The sequence below is a fragment of the Salmo trutta genome, chromosome 39 (assembly GCF_901001165.1).
Source record: "Salmo trutta chromosome 39, fSalTru1.1, whole genome shotgun sequence".
NCBI classification, from domain to species: Eukaryota; Metazoa; Chordata; class Actinopteri; order Salmoniformes; family Salmonidae; genus Salmo; species Salmo trutta.
Genome location: NC_042995.1, coordinates 12569106 through 12596184, shown reverse-complemented (window position 1 = coordinate 12596184; position 27079 = coordinate 12569106). Strand labels below are relative to the sequence as shown.

At 43.6% G+C, this 27079-nt stretch overlaps 3 protein-coding genes across 4 annotated transcripts; all 3 read left to right on the top strand.

The window, feature by feature from the left end:
- The first annotated feature begins 10728 nt into the window (after positions 1-10728).
- On the top strand, positions 10729-17291 carry LOC115179686 (cytokine receptor-like factor 1). 2 transcript variants are annotated; one of them, XM_029741364.1, is made up of 8 exons: positions 10729-11108; positions 13587-13865; positions 14483-14612; positions 14703-14872; positions 15677-15909; positions 16002-16095; positions 16223-16404; positions 16568-17291. In XM_029741364.1, exons 1-8 carry the CDS (start codon positions 11051-11053, stop codon positions 16589-16591), a joined length of 1170 nt encoding a protein of 389 aa, XP_029597224.1. In that variant the 5' UTR covers positions 10729-11050; the 3' UTR covers positions 16592-17291. The 2 variants fall into 2 exon arrangements, with proteins under 2 accessions (XP_029597224.1, XP_029597225.1); XM_029741365.1 differs by having other exon boundaries at positions 16223-16408.
- A 1222-nt stretch (positions 17292-18513) lies between these two features.
- On the top strand, positions 18514-20653 carry odf3l2a (outer dense fiber of sperm tails 3-like 2a). Its single transcript, XM_029741274.1, has 6 exons — positions 18514-18921; positions 19147-19257; positions 19473-19586; positions 19894-20020; positions 20111-20297; positions 20470-20653. The coding sequence occupies exons 1-6, from the start codon at positions 18879-18881 to the stop codon at positions 20626-20628; spliced, it is 741 nt and encodes a 246-aa protein (XP_029597134.1). The 5' UTR covers positions 18514-18878; the 3' UTR covers positions 20629-20653.
- Positions 20654-23258: 2605 nt separating this feature from the next.
- LOC115179385 (splicing factor YJU2-like) lies at positions 23259-26789 on the top strand. The gene is made up of 8 exons (XM_029740865.1): positions 23259-23411; positions 23852-23952; positions 24058-24202; positions 24300-24434; positions 24552-24733; positions 24848-24995; positions 25080-25251; positions 26257-26789. The coding sequence occupies exons 1-8, from the start codon at positions 23388-23390 to the stop codon at positions 26379-26381; spliced, it is 1032 nt and encodes a 343-aa protein (XP_029596725.1). The 5' UTR covers positions 23259-23387; the 3' UTR covers positions 26382-26789.
- The last annotated feature ends 290 nt before the right edge of the window (positions 26790-27079 follow it).

Below are 27079 nucleotides of genomic sequence, written 5' to 3'. Positions count from 1 at the left end.
ATTTTTTGTGAAGAATCAACAACAAGTTGGACACAATCATGAAGTGGAACAAAATTTATTGGATATTTCAAACTTTTTTAACAAATAAAAAACGGAAAAATTGGCCGTGCAAAATTATTCAGCCCCCTTAAGTTAATATTTTGTAGCGCCACCTTTTGCTGCGATTACAGCTGTAAGTCGCTTGGGGTATGTCTCTATCAGTTTTGCACACGAGAGACTGAAATTTTTGCCCATTCCTCCTTGCAAAACAGCTCGAGCTCAGTGAGGTTGGATGGAGAGCGTTTGTGAACAGCAGTTTTCAGTTCTTTCCACAGATTCTCAATTGGATTCAGGTCTGGACTTTGACTTGGACATTCTAACACCTGGATATGTTTATTTGTGAACCATTCCATTGTAGATTTTGCTTTATGTTTTGGATCATTGTCTTGTTGGAAGACAAATCTCCGTCCCAGTCTCAGGTCTTTTGCAGACTCCATCAGGTTTTCTTCCAGAATGGTCCTGTATTTGGCTCCATCCATCTTCCCATCAATTTTAACCATCTTCCCTGCCCCTGCTGAAGAAAAGCAGGCCCAAACCATGATGCTGCCACCGCCATGTTTGACAGTGGGGATGGTGTGTTCAGGGTGATGAGCTGTGTTGCTTTTATGCCAAACATAACATTTTGCATTGTTGCCAAAAAGTTTGATTTTGCTTTCATCTGACCAGAGCACCTTCTTCCACATGTTTGGTGTGTCTCCCAGGTGGCTAGTGGCAAACTTTAAACGACACTTTTTATGGATATCTTTAAGAAATGGCTTTCTTCTTGCTACTCTTCCATAAAGGCCAGATTTGTGCAGTATACGACTGATTGTTGTCCTATGGACAGAGTCTCCCACCTCAGCTGTAGATTTCTGCAGTTCATCCAGAGTGATCATGGGCCTCTTGGCTGCATCTCTGATCAGTCTTCTCCTTGTATGAGCTGAAAGTTTAGAGGGACGGACGGGTCTTCGTAGATTTGCAGTGGTCTGATACTCCTTCCATTTCAATATTATCGCTTGCACAGTGCTCCTTGGGATGTTTAAAGCTTGGGAAATATTTTTGTATCCAAATCCGGCTTTAAACTTCTCCACAACAGTATCTCGGACCTGCCTGGTGTGTTCCTTGTTCTTTATGATGCTCTCTGCGCTTTAAACGGACCTCTGAGACTATCACAGAGCAGGTGCATTTATACGGAGACTTGATTACACACAGGTGGATTCTATTTATCATCATTAGTCATTTAGGTCAACATTGGATCATTCAGAGATCCTCACTGAACTTCTGGAGAGAGTTTGCTGCACTGAAAGTAAAGGGGCTGAATAATTTTGCACGGCCAATTTTTCCGTTTTTTATTTGTTAAAAAAGTTTGAAATATCCAATAAATTTCGTTCCACTTCATAATTGTGTCCCACTTGTTGTTGATTCTTCACAAAAAAATACAGTTTTATATCTTTATGTTTGAAGCCTGAAATGTGGCAAAAGGTCGAAAAGTTCAAGGGGGCCGAATACTTTCGCAAGACACTGTATCTGGACAAGAGGAATACCTATGTCAGAATGCTGTTCATTGACTATAGCTCAGCATTCAACACCATAGTACCCTCCAAGCTCATCATTAAGCTCGGGGCCCTGGGTCTGAACCCTGCCCGGTGCAACTGTGTCCTGGACTTCCTGACGGGCCGCTCCCAGGTGGTGAAGGTAGGAAACAATACCTCCACTTCGCTGATCCTCAACACAGGGGCCCCACAAGGGTGGGTGCTCAGCCCCCTCCTGTACTCCCTGTTCACCCATGACTGTGTGGCCACGCACACCTCCAACTCAATCATCAAGTTTGCAGACGACACAACAGTAGTAGGCCTGATTACCAACAATGACGAGACAGCCTACAGGGAGGAGGTGAGGCCCCTGGCGGAGTGGTGCCAGGAAAACATCCTCTCCCTCAACGTCAACGAAACGAATGAGCTGATCGTGGACTTCAAGAAACAACAGAGGGAGCATGCTTACATCCACATCGATGGGACCGCAGTAGAGAAGGTGGAAAGCTTCAAGTTCCTCGGCATAGACCTCACTGACAATCTGAAATGAACCAACCACACAAACATTTGGCTTGGCCCCTAAGACCCCCAGAAACTTTTGCAGATGCACAATTGAGAGCATCCTGTCGGGCTGTATCATCGCCTAGTACGGCAACTGCACTGCCCGCAACCGCAGGGCTCTCCAGAGGGTGGTGCCGTCTGCCCAACACATCACCGGGGGCACACTGCCTGCCCTCCAGAACACCTACAGCACCCGATGTCACAGGAAGGCCAAAAAGATCATCAAGGACATCAACCATCCGAGCCAAGGCCTGTTCACCCCGCTAACATCCAGAAGGCGAGGTCAGTACAGGTGCATCAAAGCTGGAACCGAGAGACTGAAAAACAGCTTCTATCTCAACGCCATCAGACTGTTAAACAGCCATCACTAATATTGAGTGGCTGCTGCCAACATACTGACTCAACTCAAGCCACTTTAATAATGGGAAAATTGATGTAATCAATTTATCACTTGCCACTTTATATTATTTATATTAGATAATGTTTACATAACCTACATTATTCATCTCATTTGTATATACTGTACGCCATACCATCTACTGCATCTTGCCATCTTGATGTATTAGATGTATCGCTAGCCACTTTAAACAATGCCACTTTATATAATGTTTTCATAACCTACATTACTCATCTCATATGTATATACTGTACTCTATACCATCTACTGCATCTTGCCATCCTGATGTAATGTATCACTAGCCACCTTAAACAATGCTGCTTTATATGTTTTCATACCCTACAATACTCAGCTCATATGTATATACTGTACTCCATACCATCTATTACATCTTGCCTATGCCGTTCGGCCATCACTCATTTATATATTTGTATGTACATATTCATATTCATTCCTTTACACTTGTGTGTACAAGGTAGTTGTTGTGGAATTGGTAGATTACTTGTTAGATATTACTGCATGGTCGGAACTAGAAGCACAAGCATTTCGCTACACTTGCATTAACACCTGCTAACCATGTGTGACAAATCAATTTGATTTGATTTGATTCCTCCGAGATTAGGGAAACCTTGAGGGTTACTCCCTCTCATAAACTCTCAGAGTTCTTGCTAGGTCGGGTCAAACATAGGTTAATGGTTCTGGTGTTTTCTTAAACACACACACACATTCCTCTCTTATCCCAGTCCAACCTAGTTAGACTTTATGTTTAACATTTTAATTACTCATTATACATGCTACATAAACTATATCACTAATAGTTAGGTTTTAGGGTAGAATTATTTAATAATTTATCTTTAAACATATCATTATTTTATCAAAAGGTCTTAACCTATTACATCCATAAACAGTCAACTTATTAATCATAACCTCTTATCATATCATCATTCTGAACAGTCGTAACCTCATGCAACTGCAAAAAAACCCTGTCTTACTGATGATTCAGTACTACACCAATTGGTTGAATTATTTATTTACTAGCTAACTAAATGGTAACACAGGATAATCATACACACTTAATACATTAGAAACAGGACCCTAGTGGACTGACACAGCATGGTGGCTTGTTGCAAAAGACAAAAGGGAGGGTGAGAGAGAGAGAGAGGGACAGAGACATAATGCTTTGGTACATTTAGAAACTGCTCTCACAGTAATCATATACTTTGCACATGAACCACCACCCGTTTGAAGTAAGAAATCAAATTATGTATTTACGTGTAAATGTCTTGGTTTGTCGTGGTTTTCTGTCAGAACTAGGCCTTCTTGGAAAGTGTGTTGGGCCTTTTTGCTGCATGCTTGTAAGGCTCTGATTGTCCAAAAGGGGTCCTCACCCATCTTATATTGTTATTCTTCCATTCGTTCTGGAAGATGCTTATTTGAATATAGGCTAGCCAGCCTTGCCAATGGATCCCATTGGGGTGATGAGAGGAGTAGAATACGATGGTTTGAAGAGAGTAATAGAATAGTCCCACTTAAATTTGCTTATCTAGATACTTTACTTAGGACAGCTAATCACCTGTACCAGTGATTGTCCGCGAGGTGACGTTATCGTCTCTACCTCGTGTTGAGATTGAGTTCGAACCACTTTGGACGTGAGTTGCAGCTACACATCTCTCTGGTCTGATATGTTATATTCTTAACCCATTGTTTTATACAGTTTGTTCAAAAGGGGCGGTTTGTGAGGCTGATCACACTCAAGGGGGCAGTGACTACTTACTTGTACAAAGTTATAGAAACAATTTCCTCTAATACTTTCTAAGATCACATCCCTCTCTTAACAAAAACACTTTCATATTTTTTCATATTTCATACACAACATAGAAGATGGAAACTTTGTACATATATTGTATATACTGTTCAAGTTACAGTATTTTCTTTATATCATTTTAATACAACAAGAAGAAAAAATAACAACCGAAGTGACATTATTATTCTTTAGATCACCACCTCACATTCCTCACATTCTATGTTAGAAAAATTGTTCCAGTATTCGCTTTAGAACATGTTAGAGTTTTGGTGGGAAAATGTCTGTGAAACAAAGGCACATTCCTGTGTGAATTTGGAGAGGGAGATAGCTGAATGTTCTAATCCTTGATTTACAACAGAGTGTGAACTGTCAACCCCCCACCAGCTCCCTTCTCCCACCTCTGCGGGTGAGAGGGGGTCTGGCTGAAGTTATTTATTGCAAAGCTGATCTGACCTATTTGGATCCCTACAGGACAGTCATGACAGATGTGTGTAGTGGTTATGATATGGTTTGGCTTAGAAATGTTTTTTCGCCTGGTCACATACAGCTGATGTGTTGTGCATTGAAGTCCACAAGCGAATGGAAAAGGTGAGAGGAGGGGAGGGCATATATGCAAGAAGGAATACAACGTGGCTGTTATGAAAGTGAACCGTGTTTACGTGTGATCAGGGGTGCATTCTTTGGCCGATTCTGTAGATCTTTTTTTTCTTAAATGGAAGCAAATGGAACAGGGATAAACATACCAGAATTTGTCCAATAGAAACTCTCGTTTGCAAATATTGGACTAATGATTACACACTAGATCAGCTAGATGCAGGAAACAGTGTGCAAGGTGCTATTGAATGTGTTACTATCACCTCAACAAAAAAAATCTCTCAACCTGTGTGCACCTACGTTGTAAACTTTCATTCATAGGCTAGGTTGTGGCAACCTCACAAGGGTATTGGGAAAATTTGAGAATCATGTAGTAGCCTTAACCTATTGCTGTTACAATGAACTGGGTTAATGGAATATGAATGACAGTCATCCAATATGTAGCCTCTGACTTCAATGTATGAAAACTTTATGGTGAGAAAACTGTGAAAAACTATAAAAATCACACCAAAATGAATCCAAATCATTAACATGTGATGTAAAATGTTGTCTAATGATAGATAGTAAATGTTAGCTAGATAGTTAACGAAATTAGCTAGCTGAATAGCATTTACTAAAATGGGCAATAACTTAACCTTGGTAATGTTAGCAGATTGCATTATATTTTAGATTTCAAAAACTTTGACAGTTCTCTTACCAAATCTAGAGCAACTGTACTGTAACTTTACTGAAATGTCACCGTTAACGTTACCATGCAGGCTACTTAGCTTGACAGGCGTCTGAGCTTCGCAGCAACTATTGATAGCCACAAGTCTGCAGTTGCTACATAAATTATACTGTTGGAAAACAAGTTGGCTCTGATTAATATCACAATTGCAGTATCATTCATGTTTTTAATCTTACCTTGGGGTATGAAAAGTTGATATTTCAGAAGGTTGGCTAGCTACAGTTCTGTCTCAATCGTGCACTCTCTGGATGTCGCTCTTTTTCCCTAGGGGGTTGGCTAACCTATAACTCCTCCATCTTTTGCACCCCTCCATAGGTGTGTGACGCTATAGGCTGTGTCCTTCTCCTAAAGAATGAGAAGCTATACATTGATTGGCTTTTTGCACATGGACATGGAGATGGTGATTGGACATGGTTGACAGCCTAACGTGAGTAGAATGGCGCCAACGCCATGTTCTATCAACTGATCTACAGAGGACCACGCTGAGTATGATATGCACTGTTATAAACTGAGTGGTTCGAGCCCTGAATGCTGATTGGCTGACAGCTGTGGTATATCGGACCGTATACCACGGGTATGACAAAACACTTATTTTTACTGCTCTAATTACATTGGTAGCCAGTTTATAATAGAGATAAGTCATCTCGGGGGTTTGTGGTATATCAAATCAAAATCAAATCAAATTTATTTATATAGCCCTTCGTATATCAGCTGAAATCTCAAAGTGCTGTACAGAAACCCAGCCTAAAACCCCAAACAGCAAGCAATGCATGTGAAAGAAGCACGGTGGCTAGGAAAAACTCCCTAGGAAAACTCCCTAGAAAGGCCAAAAACCTAGGAAGAAACCTAGAGAGGAACCAGGCTATGAGGGGTGGCCAGTCCTCTTCTGGCTGTGCCGGGTGGATATTATAACAGAACATGGTCAAGATGTTAAAATGTTCATAAATGACCAGCATTGTCAAATAATAATAATCATAGTAGTTGTCGAGGGTGCAACAAGCACGTCCGGTGAACAGGTCAGGGTTCCGTAGCCGCAGGCAGAACAGTTGAAACTGGAGCAGCAGCATGGCCAGGTGGACTGGGGACAGCAAGGAGTCATCATGCCAGGTAGTCCCAAGGCATGGTCCTAGGGCTCAGGTCCTCCGAGAGAAAGAAAGAGAGCAAGAGAGAATTAGAGAGAGCATATTTAAATTCACACAGGACACCGGATAAGACAAGAGAATACTCCAGATGTAACAGACTGACCCTAGCCCCCCGACACATAAACTACTGCAGCATAAATACTGGAGGCTGAGACAGGAGGGATCAGAAGACACTGTGGCCCCATCCGATGATACCCCCGGACAGGGCCAAACAGGCAGGATATAACCCCACCCACTTTGCCAAAGCACAGCCCCCACACCACTAGAGGGATGTCTACAACCACCAACTTACCGTCCGAAGACAAGGCCGAGTATAGCCCACAAAGTATATGGCCAATATACCACGGCTAAGGGCTGTGTCCAGGCACTCTGTGTTGTGTCGTGCATAAGAACAACCCTTAGCCGTGGTATGTTGACCATATACCACACCCCATCGGGCCTTATTGCTTAAATATACAGCCATTGACACATACAGAACAAGCTTGTAGGTACTGCCCTCCAATGGATAGAAATGGAGCAACAGGCCCTCACAGTCGTACTGCAGCTCCACATTATTGGGTTGGGGAGTAGCCTATGGTTGAAAGCAGCCAGCATCCAATCTATCCAACCCAGCTAGTTCAAATAAACATGCACTTCTCATGTACTTGTAATTCAGGCCATAAAACCAGAGGGATTTACAGACAAAACCTTGATCCCCTTCTCCTCAATGTAGTGTTTTGCTTTTTTTGATTGTTGATGGCATAGAGTAGACCAACACATTGGGTCCAGATGGGAACAGAGGGAGAGAGGGTGAGAGAGAGACGTAGGGAGACAGAGAAGGAGAAACATAAGTTACGTTGGCATGTAGAGGCCCTGCCATAAGAGAGAGACAGAGAGAGGGAGAAGAAAGAGGTTGACATACATCTGTCATGCATTATTTCAGGGAAACCATTGCTTGACACAGAGAGGAAGAAAGATAGACTATGTGAGGAGGAGGAATGACAGTCTGATTGGTTCTCTCCTTTTTCAGGGGTATAATCCCCACACATATGCACAATCCCTCTGAATTCCTCAGAAAGGAGTAGCCCTGCTTTGTGTCTCTGGATGTAACTGGTTCATAACCAGGTACTGATGGTCTTCAAACAACATTCTTCTCCTAATCAGGCTGGATTGGACTGCTGGGGCTCTGGGGCTGCCTCTAGGTATGTTGAGAGGAAATGGTCTCTCTCTGCTATTCTCTGATTACCTCTTTCTCTTACTTTCTATCTCTCCCTTTCTCTCTCCAACTCTTTGTCTCTTTCTTGCTCCATCGCTCTTTCTTCCTCCCTCTTGTTCTTTCTATCTCTCCCCTGGTACGTCATCTTGTACTCAGATAGAGTTGGAGTGGTTCCCAGTCCTGATTAGAGGGCTCTAACTGCAACCTCTCCTAAAACCTCCTGCGGGGTCTATACACAGAGGAGAATAATACACGTATCATCACAATATATTCTATTCTATTGTACTGGAATCTACAGTACTGGATTCATTTTGATGTGTCCCTTAATGGAATCATCCTTCCCTGTGAGACACAAGCATAGAACCAAATGAGGAAAGCATGTTATTCCCCTTTAGAAATACTTGTAATAGGCCCCCGATATGAAAATAATCTGATTTTTGATTTATAGAACAATTTTCTTGGAAACTTTGCAAAAAGCCACATTGGGCTTCAATGTATGACAACTTTACGTTTAGAAACTGTGAAAATCTATAAAAAAATCACATCAAAATGAATCCAAAGCATTAACATGTTATGTCAAATGTCAAATGATATATGAATCTGAAATGAAGTCATTTTGTCTAAAATAGCAAATTTGAACATATATTTTTGAAAGGATCAACTATTTTGTGTTTTTAGTATGTATGAAGAACATCTAACCTACTTTATTTAGTTGTCCTTTCTGGCTTAACTTGGAGCGATAACCTCCTATCTTACTCCTTTACAACAAAATGAATGGTTGTCAATGGCAGTATTTTGACCTCATAAAACACACCTTTTTGTTTGTCTGTTCTTTTGATGTGTAGAAGGAACATCAAAGTACCTATTGAAGTTTTTGGTTGTCCATATTTGTAGAATTTGGAAGAGAAACAATCTCTCAAACTTTTCTATTACTATATGAATGCAGCCCTATGTCTCAGTTTTGTAACCCTTTAAGCTACCCTTAGCTCTGGTTCAGAATGTTTGTTTCTTCATTTATTTCTATTTTTTACATAATCAGAACACAGAAAATAATATTTCAAGTAATGTACTTGCATGGATGGCTACCAACATACACTATGCTTGTGTTGGGGACCAGTGTGGTCTCAGATGAGAGGACAGGTTTCTAATGTTTCAGAGGCTACTGATGGCACAACAATGATACTGACACACAAATACTAGTAAGACATACATCTGGGTCTAAGGAGATGCACTAGGTAGTGTTTGACACCATTGTTTAGTAGAGGACCTGTACATGCCAGATGGTTTTGCCATAGGCCTATGTTCCCATCAGCGTGGTCTGGTTTAAAGGGAATAAGCCTGTCTTCCCATGTCTGTTACAGTAGTACTGGATGGAACCATCTCCATCCTGTCCTCCTCAATGTTTCAGCATGGTTGTAGGGAGTCGGTCACAGATCTAGAACCAGCTTACCCTCTCTGTGTGTGTGTGTGTGTGTGTGTGTGTGTGTGTGTGTGTGTGTGTGTGTGTGTGTGTGTGTGTGTGTGCCAACTAACAGACCATTTTTTTTTTGCATTGATGAGAAACCTTCTCCTTTCAGTCCCTTTCGGTCAATCGACACCCCCTTTAGCAAATCTGTTTTATTCTAGCAGTTTCAGAATGGCTTATAAATGACACAACATGGGGTTTTCTTGTTCATTCAAATCTTTTTTTCACACTTACGGGATGCCCGGACACAGTCGCCACATCACGAGCGGGAATCACCTCGGGAACAACGGGCGCCTCCCGGAGCCGAGAGAAAGCATGGCATTGTGGGACATTTGCCTCTGAATCAGTTAACATTGTTAGTCTCTGTTACACTAACTGACTCAAAGAAGAGAGGGAGAGAAAGAGAGAAAGCAAGAGAGAGAGAGCCAGAGGGGGGAAGAGACAGAGAGAACGACTGAAAGAGAGAAAGAAAGAGAGGGGGATGCCAACTTCAAACGTTAGTCATAGTGCCCATTGAGATGTTCAACTTGAAGTGTTTTTTTTATCCTACAAGACAATGCAGTATGATTGAGTCGACTGGATGTCGTGACTGTAGTCTACCTTACATCACCGTCTCTCTCATGGGAATTAAGACATCTAGTGAGTTCTCCAACGCATCAGATGACACCCACTCTCACCACTCCTACAATGTCAAATCAGTGATTACTTCAAAGGGAAGGAAGGTAGGAATAAAAGAAGATTTGAAGGAAGAAATGACTGATGAAAATATTGATGAAATATTTCATATAATTGGGAAAAGTGACAAGTTCCAATCACAGCTAGTTGGTGGGGGAGGGAGGGGGTGAGGGGGGGTGTAGACTCAAAATGTACTAGTGTAAGACATAATATGTATTGCTCCCTGCAGCCCAAGACGTTGGGCATGGGTTATGCAAGATACCACAATACATCCCTTTCACCACCTGTCACCATAACGTCAAAACAAACACAAATCCAACAAGCATGCAAGCATAGACACACTGCATGTATGCACATACACACAGACACACACACTGTGTGGGAGTCAAAGTCATCATGAGGAAGTTTCCTATAATGCTCTGTGACTCAACACTCAACAGCCCCCCAGGCAGAAAAGAAGGAGGGGGGGAAAGAGTGATTCGGTGAAAGTGAATGGATCTGACTCCTTGACGCGTCACAGGCCAAGAGATGGGGGGGGGGGGGGGGGGGTTGAAAAAGAGAGGAAAAGACTGAGGGGAAGAAAAAAAATGACTGGCGTTTGTGTGGGAAGAGAGAGGAGGAGCTTGAAAAGTATGAACTTGTGTGTGAAGACGCAGACAGACAGAAGGAGAAGCACTAGAATACTAAACGGAGTTTGGAAAAGCTCACGACTACCGATGGTCTCTTTAGGACCGGAGATGGTTTGCAATCAACTGATCAAATAATAGGTTTGGACCGAGCTTGGGCATGAAAGACTCATCTTCTCGCATCTTCGGACTGCGGTGCTGTTGAACCTGTGCGCCCCCCCCCCCCCAACCTGTGTAAATTATACTCTATTAATAGAAGCGTAAAAAGTGGCGAGTTTACCGACTGAACAAAAGAAGATAAAAGTTGCCATAAAATGTTGTCATTATTATTCTTGATTCTGTACATTCCTGCTGTGATGTCCTCATCGTCACGTAAGTACAGTAGCTCTTCCAAGTGATAACACGCGTTGTCTGTAAAGCTGGTCTGGTAGGATATATCCTACTGTTAGATAATAGCCTACTGTCCTAAACCTTGTCAATGGGCTAAACGGTATTGTTTATGCGGGTTTCATAGGGAATTAGTGTACAAAATAATTGCTCTAACAATGGCAAGTCCTACATATTTTGAAACGATTATCCATAATATTGTAATAATAATGTGAGGTAAATATTAAGTCATTTGAACGCAGGCAATCAGATTTAGTAGGCTACCTTATTTTTCCAACCGTTTAAAATTAAATGAACAGGCTAAACTGAATTCTAATGCATTTCATAAAGAAATAAAATAACATTTGAGATATGTATCCAGCATCAAACATTATATAAAATATTGCAATATTTAAAAAAATGTCAGTTCCATGAACAATCACTAGCCCTTCTAGATTTGATGAAAGTCCTAGCTAGACACAGATCTCGGGATTCTTGACCATGCTATTGAAAAACGGTGTCCCAAGAAGATGGATTTCAACAGGTCGGCTCATAATTCGTTTAACACATGTAGCACTGGGCTTTACAGAGGCAACACCACGGTGACATCATATGGTCGGGTCTCAGGGAATATTAACCGCCAGTTTAATACAAAGTAAAGTAAATAAATCACAGTTATGTGCTGCGGTATGTCGGCTAGATTTTGTGTCTGTGTGTCCAGTTTATTTGTATAGGCGAGGTCATAAAACTACGTAGGCCTAGATAATTATTGTCCAACCATGAACTTTTTATGTATTTTCAGTTGTTTCGATTAATGAAGAAATGAATGTATACGACAGTAGTGAGCCACTGCCTCTATAGCAAGAAGTCTTGGACTTTTATGGCACAGGAGATTGTGTACTGCACTTTCCACAGAGTTGCTGGTTGAAGAGCAAGACCCACTGCTCCAGTGATATTCATAACAAAGCAATACACGTTTTTTGAAAGGTTATTCTTCCTGGTTTGGATGTGCATCAGCACTAAACTCACCACTGAAGACCTTTAGGTACGGTCTCTCACCTTCCTTTCTATGTCATGTTGATGCTCTCTAGTTGATGTTCTGTTCTTGTTGTCAACGTTTCCAGTGAAAACCCCCACTCACTCATCATAGTCACAGTAACTGCCATTCAGAAAACATCACATGGCTCGATATGGCTAAATGTTGCATGACTTCTTGTTTCAATTCACTCACGTACAAGGCCTCCATCAAATGTTCCGCATGTGGCTCCTTTGTCCCGTAGACGGACAGAAACACAGACTACCTTTGAACTGTTCCGTGCAGGAGCGAAAGGTAAACAGTGTTTTACAAACCAGGGGATTAGTCGCTTTTCAAGCATCCTTGAAGACTGACATCCAGAACCACGAGGGTCTAAAACCAGAGGCCATTTTTCATCTTCACAACACCAGGGCTGTAATACAGGGCTTTAGCCCGACAGCTTGTGTGTTTACTTAGATTCAAAGCAATGCTTTTCACCCCTGAGAAACAAACAGGGTGTTGCAGACTTTTGTTCCATCCAAGCACTTAGCACACCTGATCTAACTGACCACCATCTTGGCTCTGTGCCTGGATGGAAAGAAAACCCTGCAGAAATGATTAATGCTCAGTCTCAGACATGAACGAAAACAAACATTCTGTACAAGCCGTATAATCAGTGCACAGAACACTCTTACCAGAACCCCCCCCGCATTTGCACCTTTAAACCATCATATGAGCAGCCTTACCTCAGGGGACCTCCTTTCTAGAAACAAATACTATTTTACAGCCCATAGTTCCTTCTTCAGAACCCATCAGGAGAGTAAATACACAAGTGTAATTGCATCTGTCGTTGAGGTCTTTAGAATGAATGTTCTGCTGCTTAATTCAGGGGCATTCCCTCTGCCTAGCCCTTCCTGTAATACTGCGGTGGTGAGACCATGATTGTTATGGAGCTGGATCGTTGTTTGATTGGCTAATCACGGCCTGGCTTCCTCTCCACGATGATACATTTACAGCATCAGCGTTGCCAGTGTTTTGGTGTAAATAGTGTGTGTGTGTGTGTGTGTGTGTGTGTGTGTGTGTGTGTTGTCGAGGAGGAGTTTTGGTCAAATGAACGTCTTCATATGAGCTTCCTCAAAGCACAACACAGCCATTATCTGAGGCAGCTGTTCAACACTCATGGCTTGAGGATGAGACTTGTAGAGGTCTGACAATGTGATAAACACTGCGTCTATGGAAGTGGCAATCTGGGTTCACTACTGACCTGGGAGTTACTGCTGTGTTCTAGAATAGAGTAGCCTATTTGTCGGATATTCTCTTCTGAATAATTGCATCAGTAAAAATCCGTCTCTCTCTACTCTCTCTCTTTCCCCTCTCGTTTGTCTCTTTCCCTCTGCTTACTGGGAATCAATAGTTCAATCAACCATTCTTTAATCCATGTATTCACTCATCCCATCTCTCCCCTCCAGAGATGGCAGGGATCTTCCCCCAGGACCCAGCCCTGCCCATCGGCTCCACCCTCACTGCCACATGTTCAGTCAGCCCTGATCTGGGCCTCCACGCCAGCTCTCTGTTCTGGAGCCTGAATGGCCGCCGGCTGCCCAGCTCTTCTTACAGCGTGTTGAGCCCTACGGCCCTCAGTGTCACCCTGCCGGGCCTGCCAGCCTCTAGGCAGAGGTCAGGGGACAACCTGGTGTGTCACAACCATGGAGGACATGTTCTGGCCGGGTCCTGTCTCTACATTGGGAGTAAGTGGAGCAACACACACACACACACACACACACACACACACACACACACACACACACACACACACACACACACACACACACACACACACACACACACACACACACACATCTAGCAGCAGCATTTAGCACACACACATAGCTAAAAGTTAACAGTGTTATACTAGTCTTATATCAGAGTACCAACTTGTGGTGGATGAGTAACTGTAGGGTCTTTAGTCCTGTTAACTCCTGTGTTATTACACCATGTTGTGGTGCATTACTCCCTTTACTACTCCCTGGAGTCTGACACACACACATACACACACACACACAGGTCTGACATACAGACAACCGCACACACACACACACACACACACACACACACACACACACACACACACACACACACACACACACACACACACACACACACACACACACACACACACACACACACACACACACACACAGTGTTGTCACAGTGCCCTAATCTCAGTGTGACGTCCCTGTTCAACACCTTGTGTTCAGAAAGGGATGGAATCTTGGCAAAGTCCCAGAATTTGAACCCCAGACAGACAGAAGAACATTCTGGACTAAAATATATCCTCTCTCCCTCCACCCACCTTCTCCCTCAGTGCCTCCAGTGAAGCCAGTCAACTTGACCTGCTGGTCCAGAAACACCAAAGACCTGACCTGTCGATGGGCACCGGGAGGACAGGGAGAGACCTTCATCAAGACCAAATACACACTCAAATACAAACTCAGGTACACATTCCTTACACACACTTAATACACACGCATACACACACATTCTAATACATTCTGAGTCTAATATACGTGTGTGTGTGTGTGTAGGTGGTATGGCAGAGAGAGAGAATGTGAGGAGTACAATGCCGCCCAGCCGTACTCTTGCTACATACCTCGTGACCTCGCCCTCTTCACGCCCTACGAGATCTGGGTGGAAGCCACCAATCAGCTCGGCTCAGCCACCTCTGATGTCATCACCCTGGATATCCTAGACGTGGGTGAGTGTGTGCGTACGTGCGAGAGTGTGTGTGTGTGAGAGAGACAGAGACAGATAGAGAGACAGAGAGAGAGTAAGTGCCTGAACTTTGACCCTCTGGCTTTATAGCTTTACATCTTGCCCCAGTTAAAAGTTGCCCTGGGGCACATATCCAGTATCAGCTTACCTAGCCCAAGACCTAGCAGTAACCATTAGTGGAGAATCTTACCTAGCCCAAGACCTAACAGTAACCATTAGTGGAGAATCGTAAAACTGACCTAAGATAAACGTCTAGGACCAACTTCATCCTACTACTTAGATCCCAACCCAGGATTTTGGGGGTGAGGGGGAACACACACACACACACACACACACACACACACACAAACACACACACACACACACACACACACACACACACACACACACACACACACACACGGGCGAGGACGGGCATTTTGTAGAATGGAAGAAGACTAGACACACCCTGCCTTTTGATGAGCTCATTTTCCTTTTACTCACGCTGGGTGGTCACACACACACACACACACACACACACACACACACACACCCTGCGGATGGGGCAGGGCTAAGAAGGTGGGCGATTGACGCTTTACACCACTCCAGTTACTACTCGCTGCTCCCTCATTTCCCTCCACACTGAAACTAATAACACAAACTAACAGTACCTGTGCTGTATGACTTCCTGTTACGCTCAGATCCAATTCACTCAGAGGAGAAAGAAATAACCATTATTTTAGACGGATCTTGCTGTTTTAAAGTAGTTTTCTGAGTTACCCTACCTCTTTCCGCTCCCCGTCCACAGTAACGACGGACCCGCCGTCAGGTGTGAGTGTGAGTCGTGTGGGTGACCTGGAGGACCATCTGAGTGTTCGATGGAAGTCTCCCCCAGCTCTCAAAGACTTCCTGTTCCAGGCCAAGTACCAGATACGCTACCGGCTGGAGGACAACTCAGACTGGAAGGTCATGGATGACGTTGGGAACCAGACATCATGTCGTCTGGCAGGCCTGAGACCGGGTACTGTGTATTTTGTCCAGGTACGGTGTGTGTGTTCGTGTCTGTATATATGCGTGTGTGTGTGTGCGTGTGTGTGTGTGGTAATCTCGTAATCTCAGTGTGTTCTATGCAGGTGCGCTGTAACCCAGTAGGGATCTATGGGTCTCGTAGGGCTGGTATCTGGAGTGAGTGGAGTCATCCTACTGCTGCTTCTACACCTCATAGTGGTGAGGACGCACACACACACACACACACACACACACACACACACACACACACACACACACACACACACACACACACACACACACACACACACACACACACTCTAACCCCCTCTCTCCCCTTCTACAGAGCGTGTGTTATCAGGGTCGTGTGACTCCAAGTCTGGAGACTCCAATTCTACGTTACGTCGAGAGCTGAAGCAGTTCTTCGGCTGGGTACGGAATCATGCGTATGGCTGCGGCGGCATGTCAATCAAACTCTACGACCAGTGGAGAGTCTGGATGCAGAAGTCCCACAATACACGCAACCAGGTAGGTAAGGATCTATCTAGAACTCACCTGCACTCGTATACAACGACCACACACACACAGGCATGCTCACAGGTATTATTGAATCATTTGTATCATCACGTTTGAATCGTTAAGCTTTTCTTGTGCAGGGAAATCCTCATTAGTTTTTCTCTCTCGCCTACAGGTCCTACAAGGGGATAAGTCATAGTACGCATCACCCCTGTTTTTAAACAACCAGCAACAAAGTCAAGACAACATGTGTGTGAAAAATGGTTTCCCCTAAATGCTGTGGTTTTGCATACACCATTCAGTGATGGAAGAAGGGGAATAAATACAATTATGGGGACAGTGTCTCTACAACAGCTGCCCAAGATAGCCTATGCTGTAATTACCGGCTGGACAAGGCATGGAGGAAAAAGACATTGAGGAATAGTAATCTTCTTCTTACTGTGGAAATACTGGCAGTTCTGAAAAGCTAGAGATCCACAGCACCCTCTAGTGGAAGCTAACATACTGGGAGCAACAGTGGAGATGGAGGACTATAGTAATGTTTCTAGTCACATCCCAGTCTTGAACCATGACGACCCAATCGGAACTGTCTGTGACCAACTATTTGGGAACCGTTACAGGACTATAGACTGACATTGTTGTCAGTGTGGAGATCTGTCTTAATAATAAGTAGGGTCAGGAGTTTTTCCTGATCATATGGCCCTGCCCAGGAAAACCTCCTGACCATAATGCTAATGTATTTTTCTACAGAATTGTACTATCATATTGTAATGCTAATGTATTTTTCCAAAACAATAATACTATCATATTTAAATACTATTATGTTTTGTTAGTAAGTTATGTTAGGTTAGTGATCATGTTATTGACTTAATTATGAATTATAGTTTTGTTTGAAAGAGTTTGGGAGTCATTCTATTCACACACACTCGCACACACCCCCAGACACACAGCTGTGTTCCTCTATGCACTTATAGCCTGTCATGTTTATGTTACTGATGTTACACTGGGGGAACAGGGATGATGTTCTCTATATGTAATCTATACATGACTCCATTAACCCAGTTTATACATGGCTGGTCTTACATCACCAATGACTCCTGTACCCTGTTTTATTCTAAAAGTACTTTGTGACAGAGTCCAATTTTCATGTTCACTACAGTGGCAAGCTTGTGGTGATACATAATCGGTAGCAACCCGACTCTGTTTACCCAGCGTGTTTAGGGTCAACACCCGCGTTGTCTGTCTGATTTTGATGACATGGCTGCAGGGTCCCGTTACTGCGGCCTGCGGTCGCCTGTTAATAATTAACCCGTGTTTGTTGGTCAGGGCTCTGCTCAGTCTTTAGTTACCGCTCTCTGCCTCCCAACACCCTTTATGTAAAGATACCCTATACAGTAACTTAAAGCTAGACTCGGCAAAGTGACATCATTATGCACTGCGGGTCAGATTTCTGCTTACAGAAACAGCAGCAATGCAAATTAGGAAGAGACAATAGTGGTAGTCTTGGTAAATCTGAACTCTGTTGTTGTTTATGTATGTATGCTATGTGGGAAGTTGCCCCAATATGTGCGATGATATCATATTGCTGAATCTCCCTTTGAAGGGTCAGACTTGAAATACCTCCTGCAACACAGTGTGTACCAGAAAGACAGAGGGGGCATGTAACAATTGCTGCAAGTGGGCAAAGTGTAGCGAATTGTCTATGTGTGACTAAATGGGTTTAAACCTTGGTCATCTGCGTGCCACAACACCGTTAACCAGCTGAGCTAAAGCCTGGGCATTAGCTAAAGCCTGGAATAGCTACCGTAAGTCTTCAGTTGCCAGGGAAGCGTACTCATCACATGAACATGGAGTCACCTCTATGACACATGAACTCTAAGAAGAGAAGTGAGATGGCGATTTAGGTGTACCCAGGGCTGCAGAATGGAGATAACGTTTCCTCAGCTTGTAAAGACCATCTATAATTCAGCCTTTGAGGCTGTGTTTTTCCTGAAGAGGCTGGATGGTGCCGGGAGTGAATCAGTGACAGAACAGCAAAGAGTAAAGGGGAGAGACGGAAGAAGAGAGGAAAGAGAGAGAGAGAGAGAGAGAGAGAGAGAGAGAGAGAGAGAGAGAGAGAGAGAGATCTGTGTGCATGGAGTAGAGTTGTCAACATATTCTGGGATACCTTTCGAGTGAAGTGTTCTAAAAAGGTTTTGTCTATAGACGTGGAACTGGAAGGACCCGTACAGAGGATATGTTTGGACTAACAGAGGATCAAACCAGACCGAATCTCTTCTCCTGCTTGTTATTGTTGTGCTGATTGGTGATTGCATTTCTAGCTGCCAGCGAATCACAGGGCTGCCCACACAGACACAACTGACTGCTCTGGGAGAAAGTCCCTCATTCTCTGAGGGTTGGCAACCCTAGCTGGGAGTGACAGAAGAACAAAGTGTAAAAGAGAAATAGAGGAGGGGTAGGAAAATAGAGAGATTGATCGACAAATCATGGAGGTTAAGAGACGTCCGATAATCGCTGGCAGAGAGAAAGGTTTGTTGAAGACATTTATTATGCAACATGTTTAAATTAAAACTTTAATTTAGTTGACAGGGACAGTATTCAACACTGTCATGTTTCTGTTTTAACATCAATGGAAAAGTGAAATGTAGAAACTAGAAACTGGAGTAGCAGGAGTATGGAATTTGTATATATATTTTTTTACATGACTGGAAAATAAACATGATCATTATCATCACCATCATTACTTGTTGCTAGGGCCAGGCCCCGGTCGCTATGCTCTCCCTCCAACCATTGGCTACATCAACCATGACCTCACCAAGCCCAGTAGCCCCGCCTACACCTTCCACAGACGTATGAGCAGCAACAGTAAGTCTCTGAGGTCAATCTCAGTCTCTTTGCCTATTTCTCTTGTATGGTGAGTAGACCTTATTCACACCGTTGCCATGAGGATTCACACTCCAGGCTAGTAGGGCAGGAAGCAGAAGTCTATGGAAAGTACTGCTGACATTTTCCTTAAGTTTGACCTTTAAATTCACCTTTGACCTTTATTATTATAAATTATTGTGCGTTCTTCTCCACAGTGGTCTCTGTGGATTGCAGTCCAGGACCCCAGTACCACATCGATGCCAAGATGACCCGGTTCGGCCGCGTCGGTACCCCTTCTTACTCCATGCTAGGCAGGGCAAGACGCACCGGTGAGACTAGCTACTCCCTGAATCAGATAAATTGTTCAATCAAACTCTATTACCCCAGTGGGCATTTGTTGCTGGACATTCTTTACATTCTCTCTCTATCTCTCTCACCCCCCCCTCTCTCTCTCTCACCCCCTCTTCTCTCTCACCTCCCCTCTCTCTCTCTCACCCCCTCTTCTCTCTCACCTCCCCTCTCTCTCTCTCACCCCCTCTTCTCTCTCACCTCCCCTCTCTCTCTCTCACCCCCTCTTCTCTCTCACCTCCCCTCTCTCTCTCTCACCCCCTCTCTCTACATCACTCTCACTTCTAGCTGAACTCTTCCAGACTCCAGGTCCAGGTGCCTACAGCCCAGAGAAACCTCATCTCAGACCTCCCTCCTACACTATTGGCTCTCGGTCACGCTACCGTATAATGGATTCTGTGCCCGCCCCTAACCGGTACAAATGAAAGAGAGCGAGAGAGAGAGAGAGGGAGAGGGGGTAAAGAGGGACCCTATATCATTCATATCATTCTAATCATCCTCCCAGGTACACCCTCCCTAACCTGCTGGGTTCCCAGGTGCCCCACAAGCCGTCCAGTGCCAGCTACAGCTTGGCGGGGCGCAGACAGGTTGGAGCTCCATCAGAAGACCTGTCCATGACCCCTGGACCAGGACGCTACAACAGTACTGACCCCAGCGTCTACCTCACACGACAGCCGTCCTTCTCTATGCAGGTTCATAGCTTTATCTTATATTTATATAGGTATTTAATTAGCTTTTTAGCTATTTATTTATTTACAATTGAATATTTTGTATAGTATTTTCTTGCATATATCTTCCTCTAGACTAGAGTATTGGGATGTTTCCCTTAAAATAAAGTTGGATGTGATTTTAATTTTGATTCAGAGCCGGACCACCCGACCCAACGATCAGTCTCAGAAGCCTGGGCCAGGGACCCACAGCCCGGAGAAGGTCCTGCTCCACCTCCCCAGACCTCCTGCCTTCTCCCTGGGCATCAGACACTCAGAGTTCATTACTCCTCTGGTGGTGGTTGTTACCGACTGATTTTTATTGGAGTTTCACACAGAGTTTGTGGAAATGCTGGAGTCAGTTTTGTGTTAAATACCACTGTGTTGTTTTACTGAGCACATTTAGCACAATGTTGGAAAAGTGCGTCACAAGTAGAGTGTTTTTATTATCATTGTTATGCCAAGTTGTGGATCTATGTGTGTGTGTGTGTGTGTGTGTGTGTGTGTGTGTGTGTGTGTGTGTGTGTGTGTGTGTGTGTGTGTGTGTGTGTGTGTGTGTGTTCTCAGTGTGTACGTGTGTATGTTCAGTGTGCAGGCATAGTGACAATAATAGGTAGGCTCCAGTCACTGCTCTGTCCCAGCCCCATCAGTTCCATGGAACACACCTGAACTAGATAAGACCTCCTAGGAGACAGCCTTGGTAGAACTTTCTTGGTGTCCTCAAACGGATCCAACTACAGAGAGAGGGAGAGAGAGAAAGGGAGCCAGAGATAGAGAGAGAGGGGGGAGGAGAGAGAGAGTGTGAGAAAACGAGAGAAAGACAGTGTCACACACACAGACACACCATAAGAGTCTGCACTCACAGTGATCTCATGTGGGGTACCCTTGTTGTCCCAGTGGTATCTGACTTGGTACTTCAGGGGGAAGAGGGTGTGGTCAGACCAGGAAGGGGGAGGTGCCCACTTCACTGACAGCTTCAGCTTCCCTGAAACGACTTGCAAGGTCACATTCACAGGGGGGTTTGGCTTCACAGGTGGAGTTTGATACCAAAGACTCTATATTCAATCCTCCCTGTGTAAATAGTGACTTGGATCAGGAGGACCCACCCCAGCCCTCACATCTTGACCAAACTGTAGAGGACAGAGAGAGGGACACTCTACCTATCATCACAACTGAAGAGATCAAAACAGAAGCTGATGGAGAGGGCTACAGCGTACCAGAACCAACTAATGACACACAGCCTGTCAATATATCCAGACTGTTCTGCAAGGGAGAAACCATGTCGATGTAAAGACTGTGGTAGAGGCTTCTACAATAATATAGGCTTGACTAATCATATGAGGATACACACAAGGGAAAAACCGTTTTGCTGCGAAGACTTTGGCAAATGTTTCAATAACAAAGGAATCTTAAATCAGCCATGCAAGATCTCACACAGGGGAGAAATCTTATTGGTGCGAAGACTGTAGCAAATGGTTTGGCAACAAAGGAAACTTGACCATGCATATAAAAAGTACACATGGGTCTAGAGAGGAGAAGTCTTATCAGTGCAAAGACTGTGGCAAATGCTTCAACAAGAAGGCCAAATTTACTAGACATAATAAATTACATGCAGCGAAAATTAATTGGTGTAAAGACTGTGGCAAATGTTTCAGCACAAAGGTTTACTTAATCAGACATACAAAGCTACACTCAGGAGAAAATCCTTATCACTGTAAAGACTGTGGCCAATGTTTCAACCGTAAGGAAAACTTGACCCTCCATACACTATCTCACACGGGAGAAATCTGACAGTTGTAAAGAATGTGGCAAGTGCTTCAACAAGATGGGAAATTTGACCGTGCACATGAGATCTCACACAGGGGAGAAATCATATCAATGCAGAGACTGACAAATGTTTTCCTAATAGGACAGGCTTGATAATGCATACCATGATACACAAAGGGGAGAAATCATTTTGCTGTAATGACTGTGGCAAATGCTTCAGACAGACAGCAGCTCTGGGAAGACATATTAAAGGTTGTCACAGCAAGTAGAGAAAATGTTTTAACTGTAAGGATCACTTGACTGGCCGTACAGTATCTCACACAGGGGTGAAATCATATGGCTGCATAGTCTGTGGATAATGCTTGAATCACAGTGGGCTCTTTCGGGCTCCCGTGTGGCGCAGTGGTCTAAGGCCCTGCATCTCATGCTTGAGGCGTCACTCTGGTTCGATTCCAGGCTGTATCACAACTGGCCGTGATTGGGAGTCCCGGACAGTGTAGGCTGTCATTGTAAATAATAATTTGTTCATAACTGACTTGCCTACTTAAAGTTTAAATAAAAACATTTAAATAAAATTCACCAAGCATATGATGTTATATACAGGAAATGAATTGTATTGCTGTAAAAAAAAAAAACATTCTGGCAAATGTTTCAGTTGCTCATTAGCTTTCAGGTATCGTGTATGAAATAAAAGCCTTATCACAATGAGCCATTTAAAAGATCTTCAGGTCTGTTTTCATTCACGCTATAAACAACATTTATATTGTAGCAATCCTCGCTAATGAGCCACCTTACAATTCCCACCAAGTAGGTTAACCCTGTTGGAAAAATGCAGTAGTGTGATTGCCTTTCACGCCAGCAACTCAGGTTCTATTCCCGTTCCCTCAGTTCACAAAATATTTTATAACGTTTTTCTTATTAATGGATGTCATTCTGAAATCCTCTCTCTCATGATGGCAAATGTAATCCATAATTTATAATATTGCTGTGATGCAGATCCATGTGGACACTCTATTCCTTAGATAACGCATTAGGGACTCAACCCCACGTTCATGGACACAATCATTGTTTTAAATTAAAATATAAATCATAAAACAATATTTATAGATTGAGTAATATTAAATGCGTGTTTTTCTACATGAGCGACATTTATTATGAAGGCTGGACCTACCCCGGAAACGGAAGTGATTTTCTGCTCTTCTCAAACATCGCATTACAGCAAGCTAGCGATCTATTTAGCTAACATTATCACAGTTTATCCTTCCATTTCGTTGCTAAAGTTAGATTTTTTTTAATCTCCAATTAAGAATGTCAGAAAGAAAAGTTTTAAACGTAAGTACAATTCTTATTTACCATGTCTTGATTTATTCTCAATTCGCTGAAAACGGGCAGTTGTTTAGCGAATGCAATGTTTGCTAGTAAGCTGCGTGTTGCTAGTCAGGCTTGGCCATTGAAGCAAACACTTTTCTATGCTTAACATGACACCAATAGTAGTAGCTAACTCAATACGCTTAGCTAGCTATATAGCTAGTAGTCGTACTCATTGTAGCTAGCTAACTAGCTATGTTTCTTGCCTATCTTTCCTTATGAGGATATACTGATAGAGCAGGCTCTTGCTGTAAACGTTGAATGTTTTCATCTCTTTATGTGAATTGTGTTTGTCTAATTCTTGTATGTTTTCCTCTCATTGTTGTAGCTACTGACTGATAAAAACAATGTGAATCAGATATTTCGTAGTTAAATTACACTGCTGACTGTTCGTTCTCCTGTAGAAATACTACCCGCCAGATTTCGACCCGGCTAAAATACCCAAACTCAAGCTTCCTAAAGACAGGCAATATGTGGTCCGGCTGATGGCTCCCTTCAACATGAGGTATGTCAACACTCTACAACCCTGCCTAGAAACAGGTACCATGAGTTGTGAATGCAGGAATGCGTGCGTGTGCTCTGACCCTGTCCCTGCGTGTGTGCCTTGCAGGTGTAAGACTTGTGGGGAGTACATTTACAAGGGGAAGAAGTTCAACGCCCGTAAGGAGACTGTGATGAATGAGCTCTACATGGGACTGCCCATCTTCCGCTTCTATATCAAGTGTACACGATGCCTGGCCGAGATCACCTTTAAGGTAAATCAGTTTCTGCGTGTGTGTCTAGCCTGAGCCATAAAACACAAACTACGTCTTAGAACAGTTTGTGTACTCACCCAGTGTGTGTTGTCTACAGACTGATCCGGAGAACACAGACTATGCCATGGAACACGGTGCCACAAGGAACTTCCAGGCGGAGAAACTTCTAGAGGAGGAAGAGAAGAAGATAACTAAGGACAGAGAGGAGGAAGAGTTGAACAACCCTATGAAGGTACACCTCTATAAACAGTGCTGGAGAACCTGACAGACTGATATGTTCTCTACCAGGTTTCTGGAGAACCGTACCGATGTTGTGTTGAAGAGCCGTGCTGATGATGTTCCGTTCTAGGTGTTGGAGAACCGTACGCGGGACTCTAAGATGGAGATGGAGGTTTTGGAGAATCTTCAGGAGCTCAAGGAGTTGAACCAGAGACAGGCTTCGGTGGACTTCGAAGGAATGCTGGGAACATACAAAGAGCTGGAGCAGAGGGAGAAGGAGAGGGAGAAGGAGGACGACGAGAGGGAGACACAGTGAGTACAGAGAGGGATGATGAGGAGAAGAAAGAGGGAAATTGTTAAGCAATTTTAATTTTTTTAATAGTGCAAGTATAGCGAAATAACAAAATGGTTATGTATGTGTTACAGGGAGATGCTAGAGAGAGCTCTAGTGAAGAGGTTAAGAGACTCCGACTCTGACTCAGACCAGGAGAGCGAGAGCAGCAGCAGACCAAAGAAACCCAGCACAGACAGACCTACTGACATCCTCACCACAGACAGACTCGCTGACACACAGGTAACACACACACCAAACACATACAGGCCTCACAATACATGTTAACCAACATGCCTACTTATGTCCTGTGTGTTGTTTCTGCAGGGCCTGTCAGTGAGAGGGGTGAAGAAGGCCAAAGTGGAGAGCTGGGAAAGAAGTGTGGGGGGGCTGGGAGGTGGAGGGGCACTGGGAACACTGGTGGTGAGAAAGAAACCAGCGACCTCTGTCCCTAAACCTGATACCACAGTAACTCCTGCAGGCTCAAACACACAGACAGGTGAGCTGTGGAGGCTTTAACAGAAGCTTTATGGCAGAAACTGCAATATTGAAATGACTTTGTATACACCGAGGTGATTTCCTGTTTAAGGCGTCAGCATGCTTCAGTTCGGCAGGCGCCTAGCCGAACTAGTGTGCTTGCGTACTCTTTTAAAAGACCTTCGCTTGAAAAATGAGAAAAAAGCAGTAATAGTACTTTGTGCATTTTCAGACATTGTAGCCAGTGTACACTTCCTCAAAATAGAACTCAAGAAATCTGGCATACATTTTAATTTTTTGTTGTTGTACTTTTTCTCCCCAATTTCGTGATGAATCCAATTGTTAGTTAGTCTTGTCTTGTCCCTTCACTGCAACTCCCATATGGACTCGTAAGAGGCAAAGGTCAAGAGTCATGCGTCCTCCGAAACACGACCCCACCAAGACTCACTGCTTCTTGACACACTGCTCGCTTAATCCGGAATCCAGCCGCACCAATGTGTCGGAGGAAACGCCGTACAGCTGGCGACCGAAGTAATTTTGACGAGGAGATCTTAGTCGTGCAGTTTGACATCTAACTAAGATGTTTGGTGCAGTATTTCTCAATGAAAACATTTGCATTAAAAAACGAGTTGTCTCTCGTTGAATAACAACAAAGACTTTATTGAAGAATCTCTACTGTTGACCAATCACTGACGAATGGGCGTAGACTTTTTTTTTTCTGGAGGCAAGCCGGAAAAACCCTCACCAAAACAGCCATAATATATGCAAGAAGTCTTCCAGCTGTAAAGCATGCGGACGCCTTTACAGCAGTCAATAACAACAGGATTCAAGACTCAACGCTGTCATTATTGGCTCTTACCAATGCCTCAATGGACAGTGCAGCCTGACAATTGTAGCAGTCTTGCCAGATTAGCATTATTTTCTCTGTGAGCACCGCAGGAAGTCACTCTGCTCTACATGTTGTATGGCTGAAGATACTTTTACTGTTATTTCTGTCATTCTAACCTCGGTACATCCTGCTTTGCAGTTTCAAAGGCAGCTGCTATCGTACCGACGGAGGCTACTAAGCCAATCACAGCACAGAATGGGTCGTCGTCGCTCAGCCTCCTGGGGGCGTATTCCGACAGTGATGACAGCAACAATAGTGAATGAGAGAAAGGCTGGCGACGCTTTGGCTAATCAAAATGCTCAGTCTGTCTGAACTTCGTGATATGGAAATGTGTTGATATGATGTTGGGCAATTCACCTGTTCCACACAACCCAGAACGGTTTTGGATTTTCAAGATCACAACACAAGGATGGTTATTAGGTGTAAGAAAGGGGTAAGCAATTTGATGCCTGTAATGATTTAAAACTGCTGTAGTTGTTTCAGAGTAAATAGGAGAGTTAGCGGGCTGAATTTTATCATCCTGCTTTGTGACCCTTACCCCCAATGTAATTAGTTTTCACCTGTGATTTTAGAAAATATATTTTGAAATGTCCATCTACCAACTACCCTCCAACTTTGTAAAGGTGTAAGTCATGTTTTGACTTTCCATTAAATACTTATTTTACTCTAAATCAGTGGTTCACTAAATGTTTTCTTGCACTGTGGCGCATTCTAAACTATTTTCTCTTGTGCCCTACCCAATATGAAAAAAATGGATTTGAATACGTCTGACTTTTCTGGAGTCATAAAAATGTACTTTAGGTCCTAGCTAAGTGTTTTTTAAAGTTGTGTGTTATTGGGCAGGGGTCTCTGAACTGGTCCTGGAGAGAGACTGGGTGTGGAGGTAGTAAATGTAGACCTGTGTTGCAGATAGAAATACAAATGTTTATTTTTGATTAACCTTTAACTAGGCAAGTCAGTT

What these genes read in the sequence shown, in the direction of transcription:
- LOC115179686 (XM_029741364.1), top strand. Translation starts at nt 11,051, where the DNA reads ATGTTGTCATTATTATTCTTGATTCTGTACATTCCTGCTGTGATGTCC. An exon ending in GTCCTGTCTCTACATTGGGA is followed by an intron (nt 13,866 to 14,482) that starts GTAAGTGGAGCA and finishes CTTCTCCCTCAG; the next exon opens with TGCCTCCAGTGAAGCCAGTC. An exon ending in ACACTCAAATACAAACTCAG is followed by an intron (nt 14,613 to 14,702) that starts GTACACATTCCT and finishes GTGTGTGTGTAG; the next exon opens with GTGGTATGGCAGAGAGAGAG.
- odf3l2a (XM_029741274.1), top strand. Translation starts at nt 18,879, where the DNA reads ATGGAGGTTAAGAGACGTCCGATAATCGCTGGCAGAGAGAAAG. An exon ending in AATCGCTGGCAGAGAGAAAG is followed by an intron (nt 18,922 to 19,146) that starts GTTTGTTGAAGA and finishes ACTTGTTGCTAG; the next exon opens with GGCCAGGCCCCGGTCGCTAT. An exon ending in TCTGTGCCCGCCCCTAACCG is followed by an intron (nt 20,021 to 20,110) that starts GTACAAATGAAA and finishes TCATCCTCCCAG; the next exon opens with GTACACCCTCCCTAACCTGC.
- LOC115179385 (XM_029740865.1), top strand. Translation starts at nt 23,388, where the DNA reads ATGTCAGAAAGAAAAGTTTTAAAC. An exon ending in ATGGCTCCCTTCAACATGAG is followed by an intron (nt 23,953 to 24,057) that starts GTATGTCAACAC and finishes TGTGCCTTGCAG; the next exon opens with GTGTAAGACTTGTGGGGAGT. An exon ending in TGGCCGAGATCACCTTTAAG is followed by an intron (nt 24,203 to 24,299) that starts GTAAATCAGTTT and finishes TGTTGTCTACAG; the next exon opens with ACTGATCCGGAGAACACAGA.